Source organism: Lissotriton vulgaris, chromosome 10 (genome assembly GCF_964263255.1).
Source record: "Lissotriton vulgaris chromosome 10, aLisVul1.2, whole genome shotgun sequence".
Classification (NCBI taxonomy): Eukaryota; Metazoa; Chordata; class Amphibia; order Caudata; family Salamandridae; genus Lissotriton; species Lissotriton vulgaris.
The window spans coordinates 655,702,022-655,718,789 of NC_141698.1; the positions used below are offsets into that span (position 1 = coordinate 655,702,022).

Genomic DNA, 16,768 nt, shown 5'->3' on the forward strand with positions numbered 1-16,768 from the left:
AAGGTGTGTAATAAAGGTTGCATATCGTTTTATAAATTTGAGCTTTTAAGTTGCTAGCTAATATGGCTTTTGAAGATAATTGTAGAATCATGTCTATATCGACGTTAGGATTGTTTAGTTTATTAGCCCAGCTAGTTTCTAGTTTTTCTAGGTCATCAGAGTGATTATTCAAGAAGATCTCATATATATCACTGATTCTGGTTGATGTTTTTTGTATCAGGTCTATGAGTGGTATCGTTTTTAGCTCTATATTTATGATGTGTTGTTTCAGTGATGTATATATTTGAATACATTTTAGATATTCAGTAGGGTGGATTTGGTATTTAACGTTCAATTCATCAAATGTTGTTCTTCCATCTTGGCTTAGAAAATCTCCAATAGTAATAAGACCTAGGTTCTCCCAACGTTTGGTTATATTGTCATTAAGGTATTGGGGTATTACTGACCTGTGCCATAGGGGTGTGTATTTAGTATATTTAGGAATTAGAAGCGTTTTAGTACTACAGGTCCAAGTTTTATAAGCATCAGTAATAATTTTAAATTTGATCTTTTTGAAGTAGGAGGGCTCAATTTGTCTCAATAGTAATCCTCTGGCTGTGCTTCCTAATGTTAGTTCATAAATAGTCGGTATGTCATGTAGTGGTCTATTTTGATCATGACGACTAGTTGTGGTTAGAAATGTCATTTGTTGTAGAATGGCTGCCCATATATAGTAAGTTAAGTTTGGTATCGCTAGGCCGCCTCTCGACGTTGGTAATACTAGCTTAGATAGAGCTCTTCTTATCTTCCCTTAGCTCCAAATAAACGATGTTATTGATTGGTTTATATTTTTGATAGAAGCGCTGTCAACTAAAATAGGGATTGCCCGAAAGAGGTAAAGTATCTTTGGGAAGATTGTCATTTTGATATAATTGCTTCTGCCAATTATAGAAAGATGAAGGTTATTGACTAAGTAAATCACCTTTTATTTTTATAATTAGAGGGTCATAGTTTAGTGCGTTAATGTCGTCAGTATTGGACGAAATGTTTACTCCTAGATATTTTGCATTTTTGACTCTAAATTGACTTATGTATGGTGTATTATCGGTGCATACCACCATCGTTTTGTCTTGGTTTAACGAATACCCCGAGTAGAGCCCAAATGTTTTAGTAGTTGCTTCTATTTCAACTAAGGCCTCCGTAGGGTTAGTTGTTAGGACCGCAACATCATCGGCGTAAGCAAGGACTTTAGTGTTGTAGATGCCGGTTTTTATTGGTATTATCGCTGGTGATGTTAGTAGCTTGATAATTAAGGGGTTGATGTAGAGTGCAAATAACAGTGGAGAGCACGGACACCCTTGTCGCGTGCCTCTCTGAATTTTAATATTTTCAGACTCGCAGCTCCCTGTCAAGATTCTGGCCTTTGGATCTACATAAAGGGCTTTTATTGATTTTATGAACCCCGGGCCAATGTTGTTAAAGGCTAGTATTTCCCAAAGAAACCGCCAGGAGACCCGGTCGAAAGCCTTTTCGGCATCTAACAGAACTAGCGACATCTGACCTTTCTCTACTTTCATTATGTCGAATAAGGCTATGACTCTACGTGTATGGTAGGTAGTACTTTTGCCGGGTATAAACCCGTGTTGCCAAGGAGACACTAGTTTTTCAATAATTTTTCCCAGGCGATTGGCAAATATTTTGGCATATGTTTTAGAGTCTGAGTTGATCAGTGAGATCGGCCTATATGAGGTTGTCAGTTCGGGGGGTTTATCCTTCTTCTTAAAGACAGCTATGTTTGTTTGTTTCCACGATTCCGGGGGTTTTCCATGCCATTGAACACCTAAGAAAAGATCGTACAGAAATGGGATTATTACTTTACCCAATATTTTGTATAAGTCTAGGGGTATCTTGTCGGGTACTGCTGCCTTACCTGCAGCTAATTCCGCTATTGCCAGCTCTACTTCTGTTCGGGTGATTTTTTTATCTAATTCTTTCTTTGTGTCATTATCCATGGTTTGTACCGTGTTAGTCTCTCTGAGCCAGTTACCTAGGAACTCTTTAGTTTCATCGATCGAGTGTTTGTCTTCGTTTTGGTATAGTTTTTGGTAATACTCCTGAAAGCAATTGGCTATCTCTTTCTGAGTAGTGTATTTGTGGCCGCCTTAATCAATGCTTTGTATGGAGTTACGGGATTGAGTTTGTCGGGTTTTTAAAGCAAGGTGTCTCCCATTATTTTCCCCCATCTCATATATCTTATTTCGGTTGGCTTGGAAAGTTTCTGCTGCTTTTTCGGTTAAATCATTATTTATCTCTGCTTTAAGTATTAAGATCATTCTTACGGTGTCATCAGCCTGTTCACTGTGATGTAATTGGTTGGCATGTGTAAGTTCTAATCGTGTTAATCTATTGAGTAGTTGAGTATGAATCTTTTGTCGTTCTTTTTTTTGGCTAGCGACAAAAGTAGCAGTCTCTCCCCTTAATGCCGCCTTAAAGCTGTCCCTTAAACTATTGCGTGATGCACTATATTGATTTATATCAAAGAATTCTTTGGTCCATTGTGTTATGTGAGCTATATACTCCTGATTAACCAATAGTTTTCGGTCAAATGTCCATTGTGCATAATCTCTATTAAATCCCGGTAGTTCCAATGTAGCATTAATGGAGTTGTGATCGGATATTGTCTTAGGGGCTTTGAAGATAAGAGCATTCAGAGCAATGTCTGCAGTTGCAAAAATGTAGTCTATACGTACGTATTTTTTATGAGGGTACGAAAAGTAGGTGTATCCTGGGTCTCTGCTGTTTTTTAAAGACCATATGTCTTGAAGATTGTGACTCTGAATTAAATTTAGCACTGCTCTCTATACTCTTGGCTTCTGGCCGGAGTAGTTATATTGAATCTGATGGGATTGAGGTTGGTTAAATGTTAAGTTAAAATCTCCACAAAGGATTAAAGTACTTGGCCATAGCGCTAATTCTAATTTGAGTTCGATATATAGTGTGGGGTCATCAAGATTTGGGCCATAGATGGAGCAAATAGTAATACCTATATCTAACTGAACAATGGCCCATCTTCCATGGATATCGGCTTTTTTCCGTATTGGGGCACCTAGTCTTGTTCTTGCTAGAATTGTAACTCCTCTAGTTTTCGTGGTTTGTTTTGTTGTAGCAAGTAGGTTGTAGCCTGGTATTTTTAGCTGATTAATCTCTCCTATTGGAATATGAGTTTCTTGTATACAAATGATGTCCCAGGAACTGTGAATCATTAGTTGAAAAAAATTGAGCCCTCTTTCCTCTGTCATTGAGTCCTGCCACGTTCCAGCTGCCTATGTGCAGCTTTCCCATTTATTTATTTTGTATTTTACGCGGTGCTTGTCTGTCAACATTCCTTTAGTATTTTCGAACCTGCTCATTTTACATTTTTATTCCCCCTCACTCCTCTCACCCTCCACACCCTGGTTCCCACCCAATTCCCTCTGCGCTCCCCTCCCCCCTTCCCCCCCCTGACCTCCCAAATAGAGCAAAAAGACTCTAAGAGTCTGTAGTGATGGAATAGCATATTCCAACCAGAGCTCACGAGGCATGCAGTCAGTAATGTGTAATAAAACAATATAAGAAAAAGTGAAGAAAAAATATGGTACGAGAAAGAAAAGATAATACCATGAGTCACATCTTAGATAATTCTTAAATGGTTACTAGAGCAAAAGGAGCCATAGAGAAATTACATTAATCCAGTAATATCCCCACATCATTGACTAATTGTGCTTGCTGTATTGTTTTGAAACTTTCATAAGCTCTCCAAGTACTCTTTGGCCTTGATCTCAGATGTAAAGAAATTCGTTTGACCCTTATAAATTATTTTTAACTTTGCTGGATTATTCAAATATACCACAGCCTTTTTTTCTTGAAAGGGCTTGATGAGCTGTCTAAGACGCCATCTCCTTTCGACTGTCCAATGACAAAAGTCAGGTCGTACAAAATAGGATATGGAATCTTTGCTACGATGCTTATCAGGTGTAACTTTCTCTGATATGGCTTGTCGCAGCAAGAAATTCCCAAAATATACAAGGATTGCTTGTGGATGTTTGCCTGTAGAAGTCGCAGATTTTATGGATATAGGAACCCTATGAGCTCGCTGCACTTCGTAACTCCAGTCCCATGTATTAAGTTCAGGAAGGGTGTCACGAAAGAGTTGAATGATATAGGAACGACAGTCTTCACCCTCCACTTTTTCTGGCACTCCAAGGACACGTAAGTTGTTTCTACGGAGACGATTTTCATAATCTTCAAGCTTCCATCTGATATCCTGAAGCTGTGTTTCATTTGCTTCGACTCGCTCATTTGTAGCGGCTGCTTCTGTTTCATTTACTACAATCCGATCTTCAATGTCATTTAGTCTTTCTGTGAAAGCACCCATTGTCTTAGAGAGCTTGCGAACTACAGTCTGGACCTTCTGCAGACCAGCTCGAGCTTTACGACTGTCTTTTGATGTCTCCTCCCGGTGTGATGCTATAGCTTGCAAAACTGTTTCCATCACTTGTGTCAGTGTAGCTCCTGGGGGTTCTGTTTGCTCTCTATTTGGAGTCTGTTCTGCAGCTAATGTTAATGATTTTGTGACCGGGATTTGAGACTGGTTAAGGGTCAAAACGGTTGTGGTATATTCCCAGGACAGCTCATTAGCTCCATGATGTGCAGCTTTCTTCTTTTTGAGTATAGTTCTTCTCCTTTCGCGTTGCTCTTTTGGGGGGTTATGGTCTGAATCAGAGCTTACATTAGTGTCTATATCATTTTCACCTTCATCTAATTCCTCAAGTTCATCCGTATCCTCAGACCAACTAATATCTTCTGAGATGGAGAAGAAATCAGTTATATCCCTGTCGGTTTCCAATGCTGCATTAGAGTCTAGTGGATGATCATTTCCCACCAAATTGGCATTTGATGTACCTTCTTGCATTACGTGTAGTTCTGCAACCTCTACAGACTCTATGACCTCTGCAATGTCCTCTGCAAGCTCTATCCCCTTATCAACAGCCCTTTCTGCATTCATCTGAGGATCGTAAATTATTTCTCTATTATTACCATTATTACCATTGTCAGTAAAGGTGGGAGTATTAGCTAACCCAGCAGTCTCGATAATATCAATTTGATCAACCACAGTGTCAGTAGCAACGGGCGTGTTTATTTGCCTCTGTAGAGGGTTAGCGCTCGCTGTTGTTTCAATAGAAATATCGCCGACCCCCTGATTATATAGAGCTGGTGTATTAAGAGAAACAGGCACAATATGAAGTGCCTGGCTTACCTCCATAGACACAGTAACAGGTCTCTCGGGTCTCTCGGAAATGGAGTCAGTCGCTTGCCCTTCAGACTGTTCAGGCGGCTCAGACGGCTCTGATGCATTTTGATCATTAATTGTCTTTGTCGAGTTTGCCGCGTCTCTCTCCACCATGCTACTTCCAACATTATTTTCCGCATTCTTTTTTCCATTGTTTTCCACAGCCCCCTCAGCCGCTGTTCTAGTAACCTCTTCAGTGGAGGTGAAGGAAGGCTGGATATGGTTATTTTGGTTATTTTGTTGCGAAGGTTTAGTCACTAGTTTCTGACCGGCAGCACGTTGCAACATTGTAATCACCGTTGCGGGCTTTGCAGATAAAGGCGCTGCTGGAGTTTTGCTGGAGGCAGTTCTCCGAGTCGGTGTTTTATCAGGTGCTGTCTCAGCTGTGGTGTCATGCTGTTCTCCACGAGTAGTACCACGCCTGGCTCCAGCTTCCTGATCCCGTATAGCTTGTCGCGCTGCCCTTGTCTTGGCAGCTGCAGAAGCAACAGCTGATGCATTTTTTGGGGCCATTGAGCACTGTGAATGCCGTGAGCAGTGTGAGCACTGAATACCTGCGGAGTAGGCGGAGTGCCTCGGTGCTTCGAGATTCAAGCTCACGAGATTTGCGGAGTCCGCGGGGTTCAGCAGCCGCCGTGGTAGCCAGTGATCGTCTGATGTTGGGCGGCTGCCGACTAGCAGCCGCAGAACTGAATAGCCGATTACCGAAGCAAGGAGGGAAAGCGTCGTCTTTGCAGGGATCAGGCAGTCTGCAGGTACGGTCCTTGAGCAGTCCACGTCAGTTGTTAGCTGTGAAGCTTGGTCTGAGCTCGGCATCTTCTTGTAATTAATGGATATATAACTTAGTTTCCGCTGAAGAATTCTATCTCATCTTTCTCTCGTAGCGAGCTGGTGTAGCGGCATGCCCCACTGCTCTGGTTAGCGGCTGCTACCAGCGTCTAGCCTGACGCCGCCATCTTGCTCCCCTGTGTTTGTAATGTGTTTCAACCTCAAAAGGCTTTCTTCAAAGAAAAACAACTTGCACACATCCGGGACAAACACTAGATGGCAGGATTATGCAGAGCATGCATATCTATAACCATACATGCCTCAAACACTGTTTCAGGGTAGATGTGAAGTGAAGAGCCATCCCCTAGCAAATCATCTTCCATATCCTGGAGAGCACTGTGCCCTGGCACAGGATCAGAATCATAATAAACACATTTGGAGCCTCTGCTGAGCGTTGCATGATAGCAACTTACCTTGGAGGTTGGAGAGGGCGGTGGTGTCCGGAATTTTCTTTTTTGTAGGAGTTTTACCGCCGCAATCTTCCAATTGTCCAGTATGCTTGATAACTTAGAGGAATGAATTATTTGATTTATAGTTGGGTTTATCATTTATGATATCCCCAAGTGCGTGCAGAATTTTTGGAGGGCAAGGATCGAAGGGTGAGCCTGACTTACAGGAGAGAATAGCTCACCTAGACTGTTCAATACTGATCTCCTTGAAACGTGAATTCTCTTCTGGTTCCTGAGGATTGTGATTCACTAGACGAGGAGAATTTTTCTGTGAAGTCTTTTTTTAGGTCTATGATTTTATTCTCAAAGAATTCTGCAATTTGGTCACATAGTCCCTGTGACAACTGCATTTCATGTTCTAGTGTATTAGGATTCATATAAGATTTCACAAAATTAAAAAAAGGTTTTCTGGTTTGCTGCTGCCTGATTGATTTGATTAGAATATTGTGCCTTCTTTTCAATTTTATTTGGTGATGGTATAGTCTGAGAACTGCTTTAAAAGATACAAAGTCTTTTGGGTGAACCAAGGAGCAGATTTTTATTAGTAGTGCCTTTTCTAGGAGGGGCAAGTGGGGCCAAAGGCATGCCAAAGCAAGACAGAAAAGCAATGAGGATTTGCACCTTGGCACTCCTTGAAGGCCTCGATTTGCTGCAGAACCAATAATTGCACAGAGAACTTAGGCAACTTGGGAGCAGCTGATGTAGCGGTTCCATGACTGGGGACCTCAAGGAAGTGCAATTCAAGACTTGACACTCTGGTGCCTTCTCTTTAGAATAAGAGTGGCATGATGGAATCAAGTCCTGCTTTGGGCTGGTATGCTCACTCTTGTACTTCCACTCAGCTAAAAAGATAGAGTGGGAAGTGGAGCAGTTGGGAGAATGGCCCCGTGACCAAGACCAGGCCGGTGATTACGAATGAGAGTGGGACTTGTTTGAAGGCTGCAACTACATATGTTCAGCGATGTACAGCTTTGGCTTCCTGGTGTCTATTCACCTTTGGTTGAATTTGGGCATATTTGTCATGCTAACAGGTACCAAGGGCACACCTTGTGCAGGTTACTGACCATAATCTGCTTCATACAGTTGCAGCACAACTTGAAACCTGTTATCCATAATTCCCCAGCACATTCTTGAAGACTTGTTTGGAGTTGTCAGAAGGCTGACATAGAAGGAAGAGGAGCTACCGATCTGCTTTGGAAGGGGTGGAAAAAATAACATGTCAGTACACAAGGCTGACGTCTACATGTAGTTCCGCTCTGTCCATTCCAGGGTGATATGGAGCCGCACAACACCATCAACCAGCGTGCACTAGGATTGCTAGTCTCTGGTGGAGGCAAGGCATCTGTGGTTAGAAGTATACATCAGAACCCAGTGATTTTACTTCAGTGATTTGAAACTGTGAGAATTTAAACAACCATTCTTTGTTGAATTTGTAATTAGATAAATGGTAAACAAGGACAAATCCTATTTTTTATGGTTTAATCTGAGAAACTTGGGACAGCCAATTGTGGGGCTTCACAAGGCAACTTGTCAGTATGCAAATGTGTGATTATTTTTAGCTTCGGCTGGCATGGTAGTTTAAAAAGTGGTACCATAAAGTTCATTTACCACAAAACCGAAAACACTTTTTTTCTAACACAAATATACCATCAATAAAGTAATTCTGTTGGTTTCCCTGTATCAATCTTTTTTTTTCAAATCATCATTTATTAATGTCACATATGTTTTCCAATTTGATTACATCAGTGATATAACTGAATAAAGCTCCAAAATTAAATAGCAAATGGAACTTTCTAAAAAAGTAATTCCATAACAATACTTCTAAAACAAAACAATGGGTCTTAAAAAAAAAAAAGATGCACTGAGGAAAGTGCAATATGCAGTCGTGCCCACTGAAATGCTTGGTCAAAGTTTATGAATGATGTGTTTAGCTTAAGCTAACAAGATAAACAAGAACCATGTCTAGTTTCCAAAGTGAGCATATTGATATAGGAACTGGTTTAATGAAGGTAAGGGAATGGCAATGGTGTGTGATCTGACTGATACGTGGAGCGGATTTAGGATTTCAGACATTCAGGTTAACGATTTTTCATGTAGTTCTGGTTGTGAGCGTTTTTAGTAACTCAGGAAAATCGGCTCTCTGCTGGTGAACATGAGTGTAAATAAGAACAAAGTATTATGGTGCCACCAGATAAAGGGATAAACCCTATAACCCCTCAATTATGTGTAGGAAAAATCCTACACAGTTACAGAATTCAACAAGAGCTTGGGCACAAATGTAAAACAGTTGGACAATGTAGATGTATTCATACAGATCCAGGGCATTTGAAAACAATGGTCAATTATCCATGTTGGCAGCCCTGAGGAAGTCGAGGAATTAATTTCCAAATGCGACTTAACACGTGTTGGTTGGTTTCTGCTTTGCTCTAATGAAAATGGAATAAATTTACTGGACCTGTATGACTACTGAATACATCTACATTGTACAACTGTTTTACGTGTGGGCCAAGGATTTTGGTGAATTATTCGATTTTTCATGTTTTAATATTTTTGGTATTAACAAAAAAAACAATGTGTTATAATAATACACAAGCAAGGCTATGATTTAAAGAATATGTAACTGCCCTGAGGACTCAAACCAATTTGTTGGAAGTAGTTGAAGGAGAAGTGACACTCCATTTGGGGGTACAATGGTATAACAATGAAAGTTGGAATTACTCATTCATTTGTGAAGAATAATGGATATCTCGCACATTAAGTATTGGAGATACCACCTTCCTTGAACAGATTCACCTTCATTACGCACTGATTAATTCATTGAATTTGCAAACCAGAATTTTAAATGCACTCTCTGTCTCACTCCTTGGCTAAGAGCTGTAATCATCACACCTTTCAAGTTGGATACAATCCTCTTAAATTTGAAGGAGTGGCATTAAGAAGACCTTATCTGCTGTGAATTTGTGGAATACCAATGGTAGAGGATAAATAAGCCCTATGTCAGGTGGGGGTGTGGTTTGTTTCTGCGTAACAGGGGCTGTTGGACAAGGTAATGTAGGTGGGTGACGACTAGTGGCAAAAAAGCACATTTTAAAAATGTGTTATCTGTCCCTCACTCTCAAGCACCCTGTTTTCAAAGCAATTAGTTTGTAAATGCCTCGAGAAATCAACTCTTAGGATGTAGGGAGCAAGAACACACCAACCTTTTGCTTTGTGAATGTTTAACAGTAACAAGGGTGCCTTCTAGGAGATTTTTTAAATTGGGGCAATCATCATCATTTACAATTTAAGCGCTCTCAGAAGGTATCTGGGAAAGGGTCTTTCAACCTCTAGGGCAATAGGTATCAAGAAGTGACTACGATTTTGCAAGGTCCGCTGCCTTAGCAACACAAAGGAGGATATACGATTTAGGCGATCTAGGCGATGAGGCAAACAAAAGGATTGCCTGGCTGGAAAAGAGGGACAGAGAATGCAATTGGGTGGCTGAGGTATGTGACTCTCAGGGGCAAGAACACAACTGGTGAAGGGATAGCAAGAGCATTCGTGGAGTATTATGAGGGGGTTTATGCCTCCAACCCCGTCAGAACAGAAACAGACTTTCGGGAACTGCTGGTTGATATTCGGCTACCCACACTGTCTGATGAAGTTAGGGAGGGCTTACAGAAAGATATAACAGTCAAAGAGATAGAGGGGGCTATCCAAGATCTACAGGCAGGCACGGCTATGAGACCGAACGGCCTGCCAGTGGAGTTATTCAAGAACACGATTAATGTTTTGGCGCCATATATCCTGAACATGTTTGAGGAGGCTAGGGACATGGGTTGCCTACCAATGGACCAACGAACAACCACCATCGTGGTTATACCAAAGGCGGGAAAACCATTGGACCAATGTTGCTCTTACAGGCCCATATCGTTATTCAATATGGAATTTAAAATCCTTGCTAAAGACCTGGTGAACCGCCTCTCGGGAGTGATCACAACACTGATACATCCTGACCAGTCTGGATTCATGCCATGCCAGAGCACCAGACTAAACCTACGTCGCCTGTATGGCATGATGCATCTGACCAAATCCCGTCCAGGTAGGGAAGCATCGTTGCTGTCATTGGACGTGTGTATGGCTTACGACAGCATCGAATGGCACTACCTATTCGCAGTCTTGGAAAGATTTGGGTTTGGCCCCCGGTTCCAATCCTGGATGAGACTACTCTACAAAAACACCCATTGGCCAGGGTATTGGTGAATGGCTCCGTCTCCCGCACCATCGCCCTGCACAGGCGGACGAGACAATGGTGCCCACTGTCCCCCGTACTGTTCGCATTGGCACTGGAGCCGCTAGCGGCGTGGATGAGAGAAAACCCAGTGGTCTCCAGAATCGAGGCGGTGGACAGTGGAAAGAGAATATCCTTATATGCCAACAACATCCTCTTTAATGCAACAAAGCCTTGTTTTACAATTAGCAGCCTCCTACAAATGTTTCACCTATTCGGGAGGTATTCAGGATATCAAATTAATTGGAATAAGTCCCTCATGTTTATGCTCTCCAATGGCCCGCCGCCCTCTCTCCCCGGGTGGGGGGGCATTAGTAAAGCCCCAACTGAAAAGATAGCTTCAAATATTTGGGTATTACCATCATCAAAACGGAAATAGGATTTATAGAAAGGAAATTGTTGCCCCAAATGGAATGCCTTAGAAGAGATTTAGCGCGTTTGAGGAGGCTAGGGACATGGGTTGCCTACCAATGGACCAACGAACAACCACCATCGTGGTTATACCAAAGGCGGGAAAACCATTGGACCAATGTTGCTCTTACAGGCCCATATCGTTATTCAATATGGAATTTAAAATCCTTGCTAAAGACCTGGTGAACCGCCTCTCGGGAGTGATCACAACACTGATACATCCTGACCAGTCTGGATTCATGCCATGCCAGAGCACCAGACTAAACCTACGTCGCCTGTATGGCATGATGCATCTGACCAAATCCCGTCCAGGTAGGGAAGCATCGTTGCTGTCATTGGACGTGTGTATGGCTTACGACAGCATCGAATGGCACTACCTATTCGCAGTCTTGGAAAGATTTGGGTTTGGCCCCCGGTTCCAATCCTGGATGAGACTACTCTACAAAAACACCCATTGGCCAGGGTATTGGTGAATGGCTCCGTCTCCCGCACCATCGCCCTGCACAGGCGGACGAGACAATGGTGCCCACTGTCCCCCGTACTGTTCGCATTGGCACTGGAGCCGCTAGCGGCGTGGATGAGAGAAAACCCAGTGGTCTCCAGAATCGAGGCGGTGGACAGTGGAAAGAGAATATCCTTATATGCCAACAACATCCTCTTTAATGCAACAAAGCCTTGTTTTACAATTAGCAGCCTCCTACAAATGTTTCACCTATTCGGGGGGTATTCAGGATATCAAATTAATTGGAATAAGTCCCTCATGTTTATGCTCTCCAATGGCCCGCCGCCCTCTCTCCCCGGGTGGGGGGGCATTAGTAAAGCCCCAACTGAAAAGATAGCTTCAAATATTTGGGTATTACCATCATCAAAACGGAAATAGGATTTATAGAAAGGAAATTGTTGCCCCAAATGGAATGCCTTAGAAGAGATTTAGCGCATTGGAGGACTCTGCCGATCTCCCTGATGAGGACAGCAGTTCTGTTCAAGATGATGTAATTGCAGAGTATGGTATATGTCCTCCAGAACACCCCGTACAAGGTATCTCACAGATTCTTCAGGGAAGTAGATAGTGAATTGCAGAAACTATTGTGGGATGGGGAGGTGCAAGAATAGCATTGGTCAAACTCCGGCAAGGCGTATATGAGGGTGGCCTGGCTGTACCGGACCTCAGAAAATATTATTGGGCATCACAGCTGATAAGTATTAATGACTGGATCTTTGGGGATAGAAACAACCCAGCATACAGAGTAGACCACTTTGTGAAGGGCCCCAGAGGCTATCCGGGTGCACTGTACCGCAAACTGGCTGGGAAGCACATGCCCTCACATACAAAGACTGTACTGGGCGCATGGAAGGGGGCCAATAAGTTCCTCAGGTGGGATAATAAACTGACAGAACGTGCCCCGCTATGGATAGTGATATGCTGGAGGAGGTCGGCAAACTACAGGGCTTCAGTAAATGGAAACTGCTGGATATAGCCCATCTAGGCTACATATGGAGATGCCTGGCAATAATCTCATTCGAAGATTTGCAGAAGGAGTTCCAGCTAGCAGAAGCAGAAAGATAAAGATATACACAGTTGGAGCATGCTAGGCATATTAGACCGGGGGAACGAATTCAGGGACACAGCCCCTTAGAAGACCGACTCTTATTAGACCCAGTCCCAGAAAAGGCATTATCCCTTACATATAGGAAGATTGTTCCCGACCCCCTGGGGTGCTGCGGGAGGCCTGGGAGATTGACATCGGCCTATTGGAAGATGATGATTGGGTAGTGGCCATACAAAGCCCAGGAGAAGTAGGAGTCAGAGCAAGATTCAGGTAGTACAGTTAAGTATTCTCCATAGGTCCTACTCTACGAGTATACTAATGCACTAACTTGGGCGCATCCACACAGCTAGTTGCATGAGGGGATGTGACCAAAGGGGTTTTCACATCATTTGGGAGTGTACAGTTATACAACAATATTGGGGGAAAGTAATACGAGTGACGTCAGAGGTACTGGGGCAAGAAATTCCTATAGATGCCAGATGGCACATACTATGTGTAACGGGGGAACAGATATGGCCGTAATACCAGAAAATTTGGCTAATGGTGGCGGCAATGGTGGCTAAGAGGAACATTGCCAGGGCGTGGGGAGCCGCCCTTACACCGAAGGTGGATCAATGGAAAGCCGACATAGATTGGTGTTGTGTCGCAGAAAAAGCTGTATAGGAGAGATGGGGTTGCCCTAGGAAATGGGAGAAAATATGTCACCAATGGGGGAAATAGGGGTCTATGAGGTTGGGAGGGAGGAAGGATATGGACTCAATAACAGATGGTGAAAGAGATATTAACAATAAGAGGTCAGAAATATGAGATCCGGAATGTCTAATGCACCAATGGATCAAGAAACTGGACATGTATGCTTTGGTGTTTACATCATTAACTGTCTGTGGATATTGTACTGTATACTGCAAATGATATATGCTTAATAAAAAGATTTGTTTAAAAAAAAGAAATGGCTAAGGTGGTTGATTGTTTTGATCAGTGGATCTCTAAAAGTAGGTGACTTGTTCCATCAGAAAATATCTGCCACTTGAAATAAAAGATTTCCTATGCAACATGACACAGGTCTAGAAAACGATTCACACTGAACAAACAGTACACATCTAAAAAAGCAAAACTCATTAAAGAAAACGTAAAATATGTTTCCAGACAAAGATTTCTTAATAAAAACAGATCCCCCAACCCTGAACAATGTTTTTTAAATACCTAAATTACTCAGGATGGGGCTAGCGCACCCTCTGCATGGATGTACAAATAACAAAAAATGTTAACAGAAAAAAACTATGAAAGATCTTATGTCCATTTGTTCTTGTACCCTCAGCTTCCTAAAACAAATCATAACGTTGTGAAAATTCAAGCTTTTAATTCAAAATAAATTCATAGAAGGAAGTGAGATACTTCAAGCTGAATGCCAGGTTTAGACACTAGGATCGGTAGAAGGAAGTATGACGCGTTCACTTGGTATACCGTCTAATGAGACATCAGTTGCTGCTCACGTACCTTAACTCTGCTAATTAACTGTTCTTTGAATAGTCATGTACTTGAAAGATTAGTGGTTATTATAATTTTACAATAGTTAATAGCAGATAAAGCTTGTAATTCAATAAAAAAAAATACTTACAAAGAAGTAACAAACACCCCATCAGTGATATACAAGAATATAGATAAGGGAGGTAGAATTCCCAAAGATCTGAAAGTTAAAGAAAATATTACAGCATTATTTATGAAAAGAACAAATTCATACTGTTACATAAAATCTTTAAGGTTTTTAAAGAGTATTAACATTAATGTCAATTTGTCTAAACATTCAAAAAATAGGGAAGCAATAAGCTTTTGCAAAAAGATTTGCAGGTTTTCTGAGCATTGATGAATTCACGCCACTGAGCGTCTTTTTAAACCCTTTCTATGGCAGAACATTTTTTAAAAGGGCCAACGGCATATACAAGTATACAGTACAATGAGAAATTGGAGTATAAGGCAAAACATTTTGGTACTGATGAACTGAGTATATGGAGAGCATCCAACTACTCATTTTAGTGTATGAATTGTGAGGTAAAGCAGTCCTTATGAAATCTGTGGACAGATTTACATCGGAAGAGTATTTTGTGACTTTCCCCTGTCCTTTCAATGCACTAGAGGTAAAACGGACTAGGACTTACAGATAGCACTGAGGCCTGGAATTTACATTTTTGCCCTCCTTAGTGCCCTGGGAATAATTGAAGGCATAAAACTTTCCTACCTCCTCTGCTTTCCATTCAGATTCAGAAAACTTTATTCGATTCACAGATTCATCAAAGCATAGTTAAAACACTAGAAACATTGGTAAATAAAACAAATACATTACATTGATCCTCATAATATTTACAGTAGGCAGCAGCAAAATTATGTATCAGTGTGCTACATTTACATTGTTGGAAATCTTCAATTGTTTTATCACAGAAGTTTTGTTTTGTTCCCTATGTACAATATTTAGCGTTAAATTCTATAAAGTGTCAAGTGCAGGTTTGTTCAACCTTATTAAAAACAATTAACATACATTTTTCATCATATTATTTACAATATATGCTGGCACAGTTTTATGACATGGGCTACATTTACACAATTAAAAGACTTTGGTTAAATTTGTGGTAGAAATTTTAGTCACCATATCATATTTAAAACAATAAATTTCACAAAGTGCCATGAGCAAATTTATGTATACTCTTATTAAAAAGTTCAATATAAAAAATATTCGGCAATGGTACCAATGAATTCGTTATAATTCGGTCTCAATAAAATAGGCCTTCAAGAATCCACATCTTGAAATACACATCCTAATACCGGGATAGTAATCCCTGAGGGTACTCCCAATTTAAAAATAGCATATAATACCTTTAAAATGTTTGCCCTTCCTTCCCTCTTATAAAGTTTGCAGTCAATAAAAATCTACAAACACCGAAAACAATGAGTTTTTAGGAATCAGTTTTTGGTATAAGCAACATATCATTACATTTTCTAATATTCATGCTTCTGCCTAGGGGTTTTAACCATTTTCGTCTGGGGTTACAGAAGAATAAAACCCGAGTGATATCCTCCCTGGCCCCCAGATGGCTCAGAGTACAGCTAGGATATTTATCTCCATTCTGTTGCTGTCCCCATTTTGATGTAAAAGTTTTCATCGGCAGCATACGGAAATTGTTGCCAGTTGTTGTTCAATATCGTACAAAAATCGTTCAAAATAAGGAGTTGTTTTCGACATCAGGAATTGGGGTTGTGAGGTTTCCTGATGTACTATTTAAGGTGACTATGCCAAATGAAATTCCAATAAATGGTTTTAATTTCCGGCTTTGAATCTGGTGTCAGCAGACTCGGGCTTTCCCAGAATCTGCTCAGACTTAAGTTACAGAACCACTTGCGGATGTGCGCCAACCAGGGAAAAGTAGTAGGAGTGTCAAGTGTCAGTAACTCACTCAATGTTTGTCTATATGTTACTAATTCATCTGTGGTCCAGATTCTAATCCAATATGACAGGGTCATCTAAATTGCCTTGTGTACAAGTCGTTTTATACCTAGGTCATATATTAGTGGAATCAGAGGAGTATTTTGGGGGAAGTGCCACAAATCTTCTTAAAACCTTATTTTCTACCACAATTAAAGAGGAGAGATTTACCCCAGCAATTAGCTCTGAACCACATAGTGCTGCGGTTTGCGCTCTGGACTTGTAAACCTCCAGGGCTGGTGATACTGCCTTTGTCATTGTGGCATCCTTGTTTTTAATAATAAGAGCAGAGTTTTGCAATAAAATTGTTTTCGATTTCATTATCTGTGTGTTCCAGGAAAGTTTTGAATCAATGCTTACTTACCCCTAAGATAAATAAAATTAGAGACACGCTCTAGGGTCCCTCCGTTCAGCGCTATGTTGTTTTTAAAAAAATTGTGGGGTTTTATAGCCAAATATTTTGTTTTAACGGGGTTG

At 41.2% G+C, this 16,768-nt stretch overlaps 1 protein-coding gene across 1 annotated transcript in view; it reads right to left on the bottom strand.

The window, feature by feature from the left end:
* LMBR1 (limb development membrane protein 1) overlaps positions 1 to 16,768 on the bottom strand; it is an 802,485-nt gene that overhangs the window by 248,650 nt on the left and 537,067 nt on the right. Inside the window, exon 7 of the mRNA XM_086941490.1 lies at positions 14,435 to 14,503. Coding sequence (XP_086797616.1) covers positions 14,435 to 14,503 — 69 coding nt within the window. The remainder of the gene's footprint in view (positions 1 to 14,434; positions 14,504 to 16,768) is intronic.